Here is a 15719-nt window from a genome sequence, read left to right as displayed (position 1 = left end):
TTTTTCTATCATTTGTTCATCTGTATATCTATCCTCCTGTCTATCGTTCTACCATTCTACATTCTACTATTGTTCTTGCATTTAATCCATTCATCCATCCATTCATCTATCCATCACTTTATCTATAGTTCTATCTATAGTTCCTGCATTCCATCCAATCATCCATCATCCATCCATCCATCCATTCATCGCTTTATCAATAGTTCTATCTATAGATCTTCCATTCATCCATCCATTCATTATCCATCCACTGCTTTATCTATAGTTCTAACTATAATTTTTGAATTTCTTCCATTAATCCATCCATCCATCCATCCCTATAGTGCTATTTATAATTCTTGCATTCCATCCAACCATCCATTTCTATAGTTCTGTTTGTAATTCTTGCACTCCATCTATCCATCCATAGTTCTGTCTGAAATTTTTGCATTCCAGCCATCAATTAATTATCTACAGTTAATCTATATCTATAATTCTTGCTATCCATCCATCCATCCATCCATCCATCCATCCATCCCTATAGTTCTAACAATAATTCTTGGATTCCATTCATCCATCCATCCATCCATTCATCCATCCATCCATAGCTATGGTTCTATCTGTAATTTTTGCATTCCATCCATCCATTGCTTTATCTATAGTTCTATCTATAATTCTTGCATTCCATCCATCCATCCATCATCCATCCATTTTATCTTAAGTTGTATCTATAATTCTTGCACTCCATCCATCCATCCATCCAACCGTCCATCCATTGCTTTATCTTTAGTTCTCTCTATAATTCTTGCCATCCAACCATCCGTCCGCCCGTCCATCCATCGTTTTTTCTTAAGTTGTATCTGTAAATCTTGCCATCCGTCCATCCATCTATTTATCTAAAGTTGTATCTATAATTCTTGCAGTGCATCCATCTATCCATCAGTTTGATAACTTTCTCATTTGACCAATTTTATATTGATTTACTAATTTACAGTCTAATCATTTTTATTTTTTTTACTTTTTTACTGTCTAAACTGTCTGTTTTTACTTTCATCTATCTATCTATCTATCTATCTATCTATCTATCTATCTATCTATCTATCTATCTATCTATCTATCTATCTATCTATCTATCTATCTATCTATCTATCTATCTATCTATCTATCTATCTATCTATCTATCTATCTGTCTGTCTGTCTGTCTGTCTGTCTGTCTGTCTGTCTGTCTGTCTGTCTGTCTGTCTGTCTGTCTGTCTGTCTGTCTGTCTGTCTGTCTGTCTGTCTGTCTGTCTGTCTGTCTGTCTGTCTGTCTGTCTGTCTATCTGCCTGTCTGTATGTCTGTCTCTCTCTCTCTCTCTCTCTCTCTCTCTCTCTCTCTATCAAGGCATCCTAGTTTTCACCATTCATCATCATATTTTGTTTTCCTTCACGTTTTTTTTTTCCTTTCTCCAAATCCCACACTGAAGTTATCACATTTGTCATGACTTGTGATTCCGAAGGCTTCAAAAACCATCTGTCAGTCTTTCACTTCCAAACACAATCGTCTAATGAGTGCTCGCTGTTAACATAAACTCCATCCGCTCTCCTGTGTCTCAGATGAAGACCTTCTGGAAGACGCCATTTATCACAACACGAAGCCTCACCACTTGCTGTCCTGGTCGGATCAAGCCAGTGAGGGTTCGCCAGATCTAGACGCTCACATCTCCGAACACCACAACCTGCAAGATGAGGAGAACAACCAGGACTTTGAAGACAAAAACCAAGAAGAGATCAGAGTCAGCTATCACCTGTCTCCAGATAGAGAAGAAGACGAGGAAGAATGGAGCGCTCCGGCATCTTTAACACCGGTCAACGGGATCAATCACAGTCCCAGCCCGCCTGCAGACGACGCTCTAATGAAAAGACTCCGGATGGGACAGCAGCTCCATGAAGATGCTTTCTCCATGTTTATGAACAGAAACAGCGGAGGAGCTTTGATGGAGGAGTACGGATCTGCTAGAGAGTTCAGTGACAGCGAGGAGGAGCTCAGGATGGAGGAGCGGGGAGGCGTTTGGGGTCCCGGGCTGGTGGCTAGGCGTCTGGAGCTGGACCGAGCTCGGCTGAACCTCAGTCTTCTGGAGCAGGCCATGGTGCTGCAGTCTGAGCATCGACAGGTTCTCCACAGTGCCTATAAAGATATGGACCGCTTCTTCTTGGAGCAGATGAACCACGAACGCAGGCAGCAGAGGATGATGGAGATGGACGCTCGCAGCTTGTACCATAGCAACAAAGGTCAGGCTTTTACTAACGCTTTGTTTTTATTTGTTGGATGCTAAAAGTGAAGAAGAACAACAAATATTGAAATTATTTGGAATAAGATACACATGGGGCGAAGCGGTGGCTCAGTGTCTCCTCACAGCAAGAAGGTTACTGGTTCGAGTCCCGACTGGGTCAGTTGGCATTTCTGTGTAGAGTTTTTCTCTCCTTGTTTGCGTAAGTTTCCTCCCGGTGCTTCGCTTTCTCTCACAGTCCTAAGACATGCGCTATGGGTGAATTGAATACACTAAATTGGTATGAGTGAATGAGTGTGAATGAGAGTGTATGGATTTTTCCCAGTACTGGGTTTCGGCTGGAAGGGCATCTGCTGTGTTAAACATATGGCGGATAAGTTGGTGGTTCATTCTGCTGTGGCGACCCCTGATGAATAAATGGACTAAGTCGAAGGAAAATGAATGAATGAATAAATAAAATAGACATTAGATCAGGGGTCTCAAACTGCCGGCCCCCGCGGGCTATTTGCAGCCCCCTCTCCTCCTCCCTCTGACGTCAAATAAAAGAACGAGATTCGGTCCCCTAAAACATATATTTTTAACTATCATTGTTGTGCAGTCGCATATAGCCACTTGTGGTTTTGACCCTCACCTACTGGACATTTAAAGTACTGTACTCTATGTCCGGGTTACTTTCGGTTTCTCTCAGCGTGCGGTTGAAAGTAACCCACTTGCAGATTATTTCTGGGGCTGATTTAAACGTTGACATATATGTCAGTAAGTGCTCTATTTTTACTAAAGCTCTATTTTTGAAAATATTCAAGGGTCAGTTGATTATAATTAGTTTTATACCACCTGTATTGTGTTGTTCAAACACTTCTCCATGGCTTACACGTTATGATGGTGGTGTAAATATGATCACTTTGCTAATGTTCGATTCAAATGGTCTCATGTGAACATGTTAATGTAAAAGTGAATATATATGAGACCATTTGAATCGAATATTAGCAAAGTGATCATATTTACACCACCATCATAACGTGTAAGCCATGTAAATGCCAATGTAAAAGTGAATATATATATATATATATATATATATATATATATATATATATATATATATATATATATATATATATATATATATATATATATATATATATATATATATATATATATACAGTATATGGACATCAGAAAAATGATGTCCATATATGTGGACTCGTGGTCCGAATTTACATAAAACACTTTTTCCTGAATTTTTTTAATGCATATTTAACATAGACCTTTTTTTTTTACCTTGCTTTGACTATCAGAGGGTAAAAACAAAAAATTTTGCCCATTTTGGCCTGTTAAAAATAGTGTTTGGGACATTTCATATGCTGCAAAACAGTTGCAGGATGACACTGTATGTCTGTAACAAAATATAAGACATTCAAAGTATTTTAAATAGCCACTTAAGAGCTAAAATGTGCTGTCAACGTATGTGGACACTCAAGCCATAGGAGGTTTTATATATATATATATATATATATATATATATATATATATATATATATATATATAAACATACTTTAACCTCTTTGTTGTACTTTTACAAAACAAAAGAAAGATATTGAGAAGAACAATTGCCAGTAAAGTCACTAAAGTTATCTAATCAGCTTTCTGCTGTTCTTGCGCTATCTGTTAAACTTTTGGTTAAGCAACAATTGATTGGGACAGAAGTATAATAATTATAATTATTACTATTATTAAATTGTAGTATTTTCACAGCAATTTAAACTACCCCTTCAATATGTACAATAAGAAACAAAAAGATCAGGTTTCCACTTTTTTGTTGTGCTTGAATGTTAAAGTGGCCCTCCTATGAATTGTCAGTCACTGATATGGCCAACCGGCAATCTAAATTTGAGACCCCTGCATTAGATGATGTAAAAACGTCACGTGTTTTGTTGAAGTAATGCTGTTATTTAAGCTGGTTGTCAAGGCAACTTACGTTTCTACAAAAATTAGTACAAATAAATCATAGATAATAGCAACAATAATAGCAGCAAAAGTCAGGCTTTTACTAATGCCTTGAAAGAAATGCATTTGTTTTTATTTGTTGGTTGCTAAAAGTGAAGAAGAACAAAAATATTGAAAATATTTTACATTAAATAGACATTAGATGATGTAGAAACGTTATAAGCTGGTTGTCAAGGCAACTGAAATGTTTGTTTTTTCAAGTACAAAAATTAATACAACTAAATAATAGATAATAGCAGCAATAATAGCAACAAAGGTCAGGCTTTTACTAATGCTTTGAATTAAATGCCTTTGTTATTATTTGTTGGTTGTTAAAAGTGAAGAAGAACAAAAATATTAAAATTATTTGAAATAAAATAGACATCAGATGATATACAAATGTGTTTTGTTGAAGGATTGCCGTTGTTTAAGCTGGTTGTCAAGGTAACTGACCTTTTTTTTTAAGTATGAAATTAATACAACTAAATAATAGATAATAGCAGCAATAATAGCAACAACGGTCAGGATTACTAAATGCTTTAAAACAAATGGGTTTGTTTTTATCTGTTGGTTGCTAACAGTCAAGAAAAACAAAAATATTGAAATTAGTTGAAATAAAATAGACATCAGATGATGTAAAAACGTTGTGTTTTGTTGAAGGATTGACGTTTTTTTGTCAAGGCAACTTATATGTTTTTTTTTTCAAGTACAAAAATCAATACAACTAAATTATGAATGTAAAAATAATAATATTTTAGTATTTTTAAGGAATACATACATTCATTCATTCATTCTCCTTTCCGGCTTATTGTCTTATTTATCACGGGTCGCCACAGCAGAATGAACCGCCAACTTATCCAGCATATGTTTTACACAGCGGATGCCCTTCCAGCTGTAACCCAGTGCTGGGAAACACCCATACACACCCATTCACACACATACACTATGGCCAATTTAGTTTATTTAATTCACCTACAGTGCATGTGTTTGGACTGTGGGGGACAACGGAGCACCCGGAGAAAACCCACGCCAACATGGGGAGAACATGCAAACTCCACACAAAAATGCCAACTGACCCAGCTGGGGATCAAACCAGCAACCTTCTTGCTGTGAGGCGATTGTGCTACCCACTGCACCACCGTGCTGCCCTCTAATAGATGTTAAGGACTTATAAAAGTATATCTATATCACGAAATGCATAGATTCCTAAGACAATAAAACAGCCTAGTTATAGTCATTATTTTGGGCCGTGTGTGTTTTGTTTTGTTGATTTAGCTCAATGTGATCCCAGAATTGTAGAATAAAATATTCAACTCAAACTCAAACCTAATAAATCAATAAAATCCAAAGAAACTCTTTTTTTGTAATGGCTGTACTTGTATAAATACAAGTCTTGTGAGCTTCTTTATGTGTGTTTACTATGTGCTTTAGGCTGTTTAGTAGTATGTGTTTTTGCAATAAAACTAGCCTGTTGCAGCATCAACACACACAAAAAAAGAGACAGAAATTCAAGCCCACAGGGATAGATAAATAAAATCCTCTTAAGTGCTAAAAACATTTTGGCAACTAAATCTGCAATAGCAAACAACTGGCATGTTTTATTATAAAAAGTACCCAAGTACACAAGACGAAAATCTTCTGATGACATCTCTGTATCATGAAGCACCGGGTTTATCGCTATCAGCCAGATATTTTACCATGAGCATAAATGAAGTCATAAATCCTCATAAAGTATCTCTGATGTGAGCTTTAAGCACTTTGAATCTTGCTGTTTAATGGGTAATCTCTGAAGATAATCTCTCTATGGATCAGTGCTAAGAAACCCACAGACCACAGCCTTAACTAATGTCACAGATGAACACACACTCATTGCCAGCATGCTTTTACAGGTCGCGCCTCAGCTTACGTAGAGAGGAACATGACTGGATGGGATTAAACAACTCATGTTCTTGTTTGTTTGCACAGTGAGTCTTGACACTGAATCAAATGATTCACGAATCTAGTTTGCAAACGACTCACCGATTCAAACTATCTGGCCAGAGCAAAATTCCACATTGACTGAATAGATCGAATTATGAGTCAAAATCAGGAGAATCATTTATAACATCAGATTTAGTGTCTGCTATTAATGGCATTAACTGAAAGTTAGTAATGCTTAATTTTAGGACTTAATATTTAGGTTATACACTCACCGGCCACTTTATTAGGTACACCTTACTAGTACCAGGTTAGACCCCCTTTTGCCTTTAGAACGGCCTGAATCCTTTGTGGCATAGATTCAATGAGATTCTGGAAATATTCCTCAGAGGTTTTGGTCCTTATTGACATGATAGCATCACACAGTGGCACCCGAAGTGGTCTTCTGCTGCTGTTGCCCATCCGCTTCAAGGTTGAACATGCTGTGCATTCAGAAATGCTCTTCTGCATACCTCGGTTGTAATGAGTGGTTATTCGAGTTACTGTTGTCTTTCTATCAGCCAGTCTGGCCATTTTCCTCTGACCTCTGGCATCATCAAGGCATTTGCACCCACAGAACTGCCGCTCATTGGATATTTTTTCTTTTTCGGACCATTCTCTATAAACCCTAGAGATGGTTGTGCATGAAACTCTTAGTAGATCAGCAGTTTCTGAAATACTCAAACCAGCTCGTCTTGCACCATCAACCATGGCTGGTTCAAAATCACTTAAATCACCTTTCTTCCCCATTCTGATGCTCGGTTTGAACAGGTGTACCTAATAAAGTGGCCGGTGAGTGTAATTCTGTCAGTTGTTTGTGAGGTAATTCTATTGTAAAGTTTTGAGATTTTTAAACATGTTAAATGTTTATGAAATGTGTACATATTTGTTTATTATCATCTGATTATAGGGTAGCTTAAGAGAAAAAAAGAATACAATTTTAATAAAATAACTTTTTATTAGTAAAATATTGCATATTTCAAGTTTGTATTGCATCCTCTGAAAATATTAACATGTTTTGCACAATTTTATTTCTTTTTTGTGCTGTATGTTTATTTTAGTAAGCACACATTTATTTTGTTAAATACTAGGCTTTATGGCATATTTCTCAAAATCTTTCGAATGAGCAGCCATTATTACTATGGTTATGATAATTAGACAAACTTTGATAATTATGTTAAACATTTTCTTGAAAAACAAATAAACATAAACATATATATATATATATATATATATATATATATATATATATATATATATATATATATATATATATATATATTTTTTTTTTTTTTTTTTTTTTTTAAGTACTTTTTTACATTTTTAAAATCATTTTCAGTTTTTATTTTCATTAAGTACTTTTTCTGCTAAAAATATAGTACATTAAAAATTAATTCTTTTTAAAATTATATTTGAGTCAATCGATAATTTGCAAACAAATAATTTTACATAAGGTTGTGGCATAAATAATCCATATACATAGTATACATGGATTTCTGCTTTTTAGATCTCATCAATAATAATAATAATAATAATAATAATAATAATAATAATAATAATAATAATAATAATAATAATAATAATAATAATAATAATATAATAATAATAATAATAATAATAATAATAATAATATAATAATAATAATAATGATGATGATGATGATGACAATAATAATGATAATAAGGATGATAATCATAATAATAATAATAATAATGATATAAATTTAGATTATTATTATTATTATTATTATTATTGTGATTATTATTAGTAACAATTCTTCTTCTTAAAATTATTATTTTTTAATAATAATAATAATAATTATTATTATTAATATTATTATTATTATTATTATTATTATTATTATTATTATTATTATTATTATTATTATTATGCATTTATTTGTTTTATTAATAATAACTTATTTATTAATACATAAATTTTTAGCACACTTTATATTTAAACAGAATCCCAATGTACTATTGCTCCCACTTTATATTAATTGGCCTTAACTAATATGTACTTACACTGAAACTAATAAATCGTTAAAATGTGATTATTATATGTAATACATGTTTAGACATTGTGCTTAAGCTTCACTTAATTCCTGCATGTAATTACATCTGTAATTAATTTCTGTAATTACATTTATAATTGCACTTTTGACCATCCCTTAGATGTTAACCCACCCAAAACCTACCCATGCCACCAAACATTTCCCAACCTTCCCATATCCCACCTTAATAGCTTAAGAAGTCTTCTGCAATACATTATGAACACATTAAGTACATTGCATTTATATTTTGATGTAAGTACATAGTAGTTAAGGACACTTAATATAGAGTATGACCGTATCAGAAGCATATCTGTGGTCAACATTTTCTCTTTGTATTCCCAAAAGTAGAGCAATAGTTAATATAAATCAATAATATTAAAGACTCGTTTAGACTTTTTGGTCTATTCATAGTCTCCAAAAGTCATTTGTTAACACAGGATGGATGACCTGTAAGAGAATAACTCTTCATTTGACCCAATAAAAAATAATAAAAATAACTTCACTGAATATTTAAGAATACATAAGTTGCCCCCATAAATCACACAAAAGGATTATGGGATGTAGGAATAAAGTAGGATGCTTTTACTGGAGTAATAATTGATGAGGGTATCAGTAATTTCACTGTGTGTGTGTGTTCTAGACTCTCCTCGCACCGAGAAGAAAGACATCAAATGTCCGACCCCAGGCTGCGACGGGACGGGTCACGTGACGGGCCTCTATCCTCATCACCGGAGTCTGTCTGGATGTCCTCACAAAGTCCGCGTGCCCCCAGAGAGTGAGTCTGTGCTCCTGTTACGCATCACTTCCTAAGGACATTACACACATTTCCTCCCTTCACAGCGGCGCAATGCAAACAGAACAAATACAATTAGCCATAACAACGCTGTGATCATTTTCAGCCCATAAATATTCATGGCGTGCTAATGATCAAGGTTTAGTTGTACAGATAGTGGGGATAAAAGATTACACGGTGACTGCTTAACTAACTGTGCTCCGCTGTATACACATTTCCACAGATAGGTGGACGGCATGGGGGATTATTTAATAGCTATTTTGTTACCTATTAAGTGAATTCGGTTTTTATATCAGCAATTTTTAAATAATAGTTTTTATTTTAAAACATTTAATTTTTTTATTTACATTTTCATTTCAATGGTTTGATTTCCTGGAGTATTAAATAAAAAATTCCATTTGTTGTTGCTAATAATTTTAATTAATTGGGTTGCTGATTGGGAAATTTATACAACATAGGCTCATTCTGAAAATGTAACCCTATATACATTTCTGGAGATCATGAATTATGTACCCAGAAGTACGTATGGCTGCATTTCGTCTTTAAAACGAATGCTATGGGGTGGTATGATGTCTTTCCTTTTCGCGTTTCCCTCCGTATGGATGGCTATCCCACTGTTACCAGTTTGTCCAGTAGCTCGCCATGTATGCTGGCGGACTTGAGACGTAGAGAAGAGTTGACAACGACGACGGGGTCCGGTTCCAGAAAGCGTTTAAGACAAAAACAGAAGCCAAAAAATAAAATGAACAGGGTGATAATCTAAATAACAGGGTGAGAATGTGGTAAAATCTGAAAACAGGGTTAAAATCAGGCGAGGGCTTTTCTTTTTCTGGATTGCTTTTGAAAACACTATCGGTTGGGTTTAGGGAAGTGGGTGGGCGGGGCAATTGGTGCTTTTGAAAACACTATTGGTAGGGTTTAGGGAAAGAGAAGGGTGGGTCAGTCAGTTAGTCGACAGCGTCCTCTTGTGGATGGTTTCTGGTACACATGGCATTCGCAAGAGAAATATAAGATCTGAAAAAGTGAACACAGCGGCCTCTGGTGGATTCGCGAAAACAAAAAACTGCAAAAAAACGTAGCCCTTGGGAAATATTTGGTGCTCTCCAGAAATCTATTTAGAGGTACGTTTTCAGAATGAGCCTGAGTTGAATTCATATGTGACATTTCTTTTTATCTAAAATACTGTGACTTTCTATGGAAACACTTGAAGAGGTGTTCATAAGACTGTTATTAAATATTTGACATGACATGACACTTGAATGTGAATAAGATTTGATGCATGCTTATAACAACTGTTATTGTGTTATTTGCTCAGTTTTGACATTTTAAATTAGTTAAGTTAGTTGACAACTTGACCTTACCAAGACAACTTGTCATTAATCTAAACATGATTGTCATTAAGCTGTTCTAATTTTTTAATAAAATGCTGTATTATTACAGTGTCATTAATATATATATATATATATATATATTTTTTTTTTTTTTTTTACCTCAACTACAGTGAAGCAAGCTGAATTTGTCATTTCACTGTCATTAAATATTAATGATGCTCTTAAAAATGATTTAACAGAGAGACATTTTAATGACAAATACAGTTTGTTCCACTGAAAATGTGATCAGAAATATGTTTATGACACAATTATAATGGCCTCGTGGCAATTATGTTCATGACGGATTTATGACAAGTTATGTCATAATCATGAAGGGGTCTTCATAAAACTGTCATGGAACCTTTATAATCATGGCATGATTATGTGAACGAGATTTTATGAATGCTTATTACAACTGTTATTAGGTGTCATTTGCTCGGTTAGGACATTTCAAATGCAAAGATGACAACTTGTTTGTCACGACAATTTGACACAAACAAATTCATCACAACCAATCTTCATCTTTGTCATGACAACTTGACATTTCCAAGACAACAAAACTTGTCATAAATCCGTCATAAACATGATTGTCATGAAGCCAATGTAAATGTGTGATGTATTTATGACAAGTTGTCATAACAAACAATGTCATCTTTGCATTTAAAATTGCATTTAAACTGGGCGATTGCATAAAATCTCATTCACGTGTCATGTCATGATTATAAAGGTTTCATGACAGTCTTATGAACTCCCCTTAAAAGTAAAGCCTTACCTTACTCACTTATTACAGCAGGGAAAATTAGTATGGAACATGTGTCCATTTTTCTCTTTCTAAAGGTGCCGCTGACTTGAACATTTTCCCAGATATTGGTAACAACCAAAGAAATCCAAATACGCAAAGAAAATAAATCTAATTAGTTTACAAATTAAGTTGAAATGATGAAACGATGCAGGGAAAAAGTATTGAACACATGAAGAAAGGAAGGTGTAGGAAGGCACTGAAAGCCCAGACAGCAGCTGAAATCTTGTTTGGGTTTTTACTAAAATCTGGTTCAACTCCATGTCACCAGCTTATAGAAATATTATTCCCAGGAAAAAAACATGACATATTCAATACTTATTTTCCCCGCTGTATATATTATAGCTAGGATTTATACCTAGGCTATTATCTAGAATATTATATACAGTTGAAGTCAGAATTATTAGCCGCCCTTTGAATTTTTAAAAATATTTCCCAAATGATGTTTAACAGAGCAAAGAAATTTCCACAGTATGTCTGATAATATTTTTTCTTCTGGCAAAGTCTTATTTGCTTTATTTCGGCTAGAATGAAAGCAGTTTTTAATTTTTTATGAACCATTTTAAGGTCAAAATTATTAGCCCCTTTAAGCTATTTATTTTTTTCGACTGTCTACAGAACAAACAATAACTTGCCTAATTACCCTAACCTGCCCAGTTAACCTAATTAACCTAGTTAAGCCTTTAAATGTCACTTTAAGCTGTATAGAAGTGTCTTGAAATATATTTAGTCAAATATTATTTACTGTCATCATGGCAAAGATAAAATAAATCAGTTGTTAGAAATGAGTTATTAAAACTATTATGTTTAGAAATGTGTTAAAAAAATCTTCTCTCCGTTAAACAGAAATTGGGGAAAAAATAAACAGGGGAGCTAATAATTCAGGGGGCTAATAAATCTGACTTCAACTGTATATATAGGATTTTCTCAAGAAAGAGAAAAAATATTCCAGTATATAAGAAAACAATTGAGATAAGTGGAACAAATAAAACATATATTAAGCATATTTCAAAGAAGTGTAATTGAATTAGTCAAAAAAAAATACTTATTTTAAATAGAATTTGCATTTGTTTTACCCTTCCACATAACGCTGCACCATGCTCCAAAGTAGTTTTTTTCTTAAAGACATTTTCAGTCATCACCACAACCGAGGATTGATTTATTTATATATTTTCCAGTGGTATGCAAATAAAAAAATGTATTCTGGAAGCAACTTTTGACTTGCTGTTTTCTCCATTTGAGAGTAGCACAACAAACATTGCCCATTAAACAGTGATGTGACAAAAGGAACAGAAAATGTAATTAAGTTTTTTCCCCCCTTTTTCTCCCTCCAATATGAAAGCATGTACTCCTAAACCACAAGCAGCATTTCTGCGAATCAAAGGAGCCACGGATGGAGCCTAAATAGACGAGCACATCCTCCAAACTAATTATGAAAACTTAAGGGATAGGACTTCAACATCGTGCGTCTGCCTCTTAAATGGTCATCAAAATAGTGGTTGTGTTTATGCATGTTTGTATTTGACTGAGACAAATATGTTTCAGACTGAAAAGGGAAGCTTTGTTTAAGTTTCAACAAGCTTCAGCAAACTTTCTTTAAGGAAATGTCTCTTGTTTTTTCTGTGAAGCTTCATTGTTATATTGTTGTGTTGTTTCTTTTAGTTCTCGCCATGCATGAAAACGTCCTCAAATGTCCGACGCCTGGATGTACAGGAAGAGGTCATGTTAACAGTAACCGTAGCACGCATAGAAGGTGAGGACGAGAAAAACAGCCTGATTAATATGCCAATTACACTCTAATCATTTTCTGGTTTTTATATTATCTTTGTCAAACTGGTTTGATTTTCCAGGGCATTTTATTGTTGAATTTATTTATATATATATAATATTCATTTATTTATTACAAAAATATATGGTTGTGTTATTAGTTTACAGATTTTTATCTAATGTTGTTAGATGTCAATACCAAAGTTATTTGATCAAGCAGCATTAAAATGAAATTAAATAAACAATTATTGGTGATAATATATCTTTAAGTTAATTTTGTATTTCAATTTTTGGTGGGGTTTTAAATTTTTTAAATATTTTTTTTACCCTTAATTATAATTTTGAGATGTTCATGTCAGTGTATATATATATATATATATATATATATATATATATATATATATATAAGATTTTATTTGTTATTGTTATTACCAAACTGGTTATATCTAGTCATTTGATAAATATTTGTGCATTTTTTATTTTATTTTATTTTTTAAAAAGTCATTACCAAATGTTAGATGTCATTACCAAAGTGAATTGATCATGCGGCATTAAAATGAAATTAAATAAACAATAATTATTAGTAATAAAATGTTTTAAAATTATTTTGCAAGTAATTTTTTAAATACTATTTTACCCTTGAATATAATTTTGAGATGTTTATGTCTGTTTTTATTTAAGATTTTATTTGCTATTGTCATTACCAAATGTTTTATTTCTGATTATTTGATATATATTTGTGCTTTTTTATTTTTTTTATTTTACAAAATTTTTTTTGGGGGGCGATAATTAGGCTCATATTTGGTTGTTATTAATTCGCAGATTTTTATCTCATTTTTTACATTATATTGTTAGATGTCATTACCAAAGTTAAAGTAAAATGTTACAAATATTTGTGAGAATATATTTTTAAAATTATTTTTGCATTAAACTTTTTTGGGTATGGTGTTATTCATTTTTTAAATAATATTTTTACCTTTGATTATAAATTTGAGATGTTTATGTCAGTTTCTATATAATATTTTATTTGTTATGTGGTATTACCAAATTGGTTATTTCTGATCATTTGATATATACTTGATATTTTTTACAAAAATGAAATTTGTTTGGGATAATTAGGCTTATATGTTTATCCCATTTATTTTTTTATTATTAGATGGAATTAAGTTATTTGATTAAGTGGCATTAAAATGATATTAATAAAAAAATACATTGGGGATTTTGAATTATTAATTATTTTTGCAGTTAAAAAAGCATATATTTTTAGAGAATTTAGTTCATATTTAGGTATGATGTTATTAATTTTTTTAATATAATTTTTACCTTTGATTATAATTTTCAAATGTTTGTGTAATTTGTTATGCAAGATCATTGTTTTGTGTCAGCTTTTTCCCCCCTTTTTTATTAATTTGGTTTTACTAATATTTTACAATTTTTTTTTGGTTGATTGCTTTATTAATTTACAGATTTATATTTATTTATTATTATTATTATTATTATTATTGTTAGATGTCATTACCATTATCCATATAAGTGGTAATGACATATGATGACATGGTATTGACATGGACATATAATGACATGGTATATTGTACAATTTAAATAGTTTTTATGTTATACTTAACAGAAAATTAGGTTCATATTTGAGTATGATGCCTTTATTTATAAACATTTTATGTCAGTTTATAGGTAAGGACAATGAAAGCAGACTGCTTATATTCAAATGATACTCTATAAACTACATTCATTTACCAGCAAACCTCCCATTTTCTTCACAATTTGTCCATCTGTGTTTTTATGTGGATTCGGGTGAAGATTGGAAAACTATTTTATTCTATTTTATTACCAGTGTACCATCTCAATGCACACACGTAGCGCACTTATGATAACCAGACGATTATAATGCTTTAGTGTGGACACTAGTTTTCAATATAGTTATCTTTCTTGCTGTGCAAACACCTTTACTCTATTTTGGACAGATGCTCTGATTGAAACTACCTTAAAGTGTCACATATGTTAATTTACCCCCCCCCAAAAAAAAGAGACACTCTTGCAATTAAAACTTGGATATCTGCTGAAAGGAAAGTTTCAACACTTAACTAGACTATAAAACAATGTGATGTTTATTGCATAGAAACTATTGGATTCTTTTTAATTGTACAATTACTCCTGAATGAACCCAGATTCAATTAAAATAAAGTTAACAACCCGGTGGAGACTAACTTCACTCTGGTGATGTCTGTGTTCACGCAGTCTCTCGGGCTGTCCGATTGCAGCCGCTGAAAAGATCTCCAAACCTCAGGAGGATCCAGTAAAATGCAGACCGACAGCCGAGAGAATGACCAGGTAATAAATCTCTCTAATAAAGGTCAAGCAATATGTCCATCAATCATCTTTCTGAAAAGACTAAATAGAGTAAATAATTGTGAATGATTTATTAAGAGCAGAAGCATATTTCTCTAGTTGATTGATTCAATCAAGAACTGCAAACATGTTACAGATTTACAAACATGTTTTCGAAACTGTCATGTTTAAATATGGAAATGAGGCATTATTTAAGTAAATCTATGCTAATTTGCATACATTTCTTGTACAGAAATTGGGTAAAAATAGGATGAAGTTGCTGTATTGCTTATTACAGGAATACATGTTTGGGAATCTCTTTTTTTACATCATAATTCGGAAAATACTGTAAACTATGGATGATATTACTCAATTGCATTCAGTATTGCACACAATACTATACAGT

At 32.7% G+C, this 15719-nt stretch overlaps 1 protein-coding gene across 2 annotated transcripts in view; it reads left to right on the top strand.

Annotated features, from left to right (window-relative positions):
- The window catches only part of st18 (ST18 C2H2C-type zinc finger transcription factor), a 131851-nt gene that overhangs the window by 85282 nt on the left and 30850 nt on the right, over positions 1–15719 (top strand). For both annotated transcript variants that reach the window (XM_056451178.1, XM_056451179.1), the window contains 4 exons: positions 1576–2250; positions 8882–9016; positions 12866–12956; positions 15224–15316. In XM_056451178.1, the coding sequence (XP_056307153.1) occupies positions 1576–2250; positions 8882–9016; positions 12866–12956; positions 15224–15316 (994 nt within the window). The remainder of the gene's footprint in view (positions 1–1575; positions 2251–8881; positions 9017–12865; positions 12957–15223; positions 15317–15719) is intronic.

The sequence above is a fragment of the Danio aesculapii genome, chromosome 24 (genome assembly GCF_903798145.1).
Source record: "Danio aesculapii chromosome 24, fDanAes4.1, whole genome shotgun sequence".
Classification (NCBI taxonomy): domain Eukaryota; kingdom Metazoa; phylum Chordata; class Actinopteri; order Cypriniformes; family Danionidae; genus Danio; species Danio aesculapii.
The sequence above is the reverse complement of the archived record's forward strand: the minus strand, read 5'-3'. Positions and strand labels throughout refer to the sequence as shown.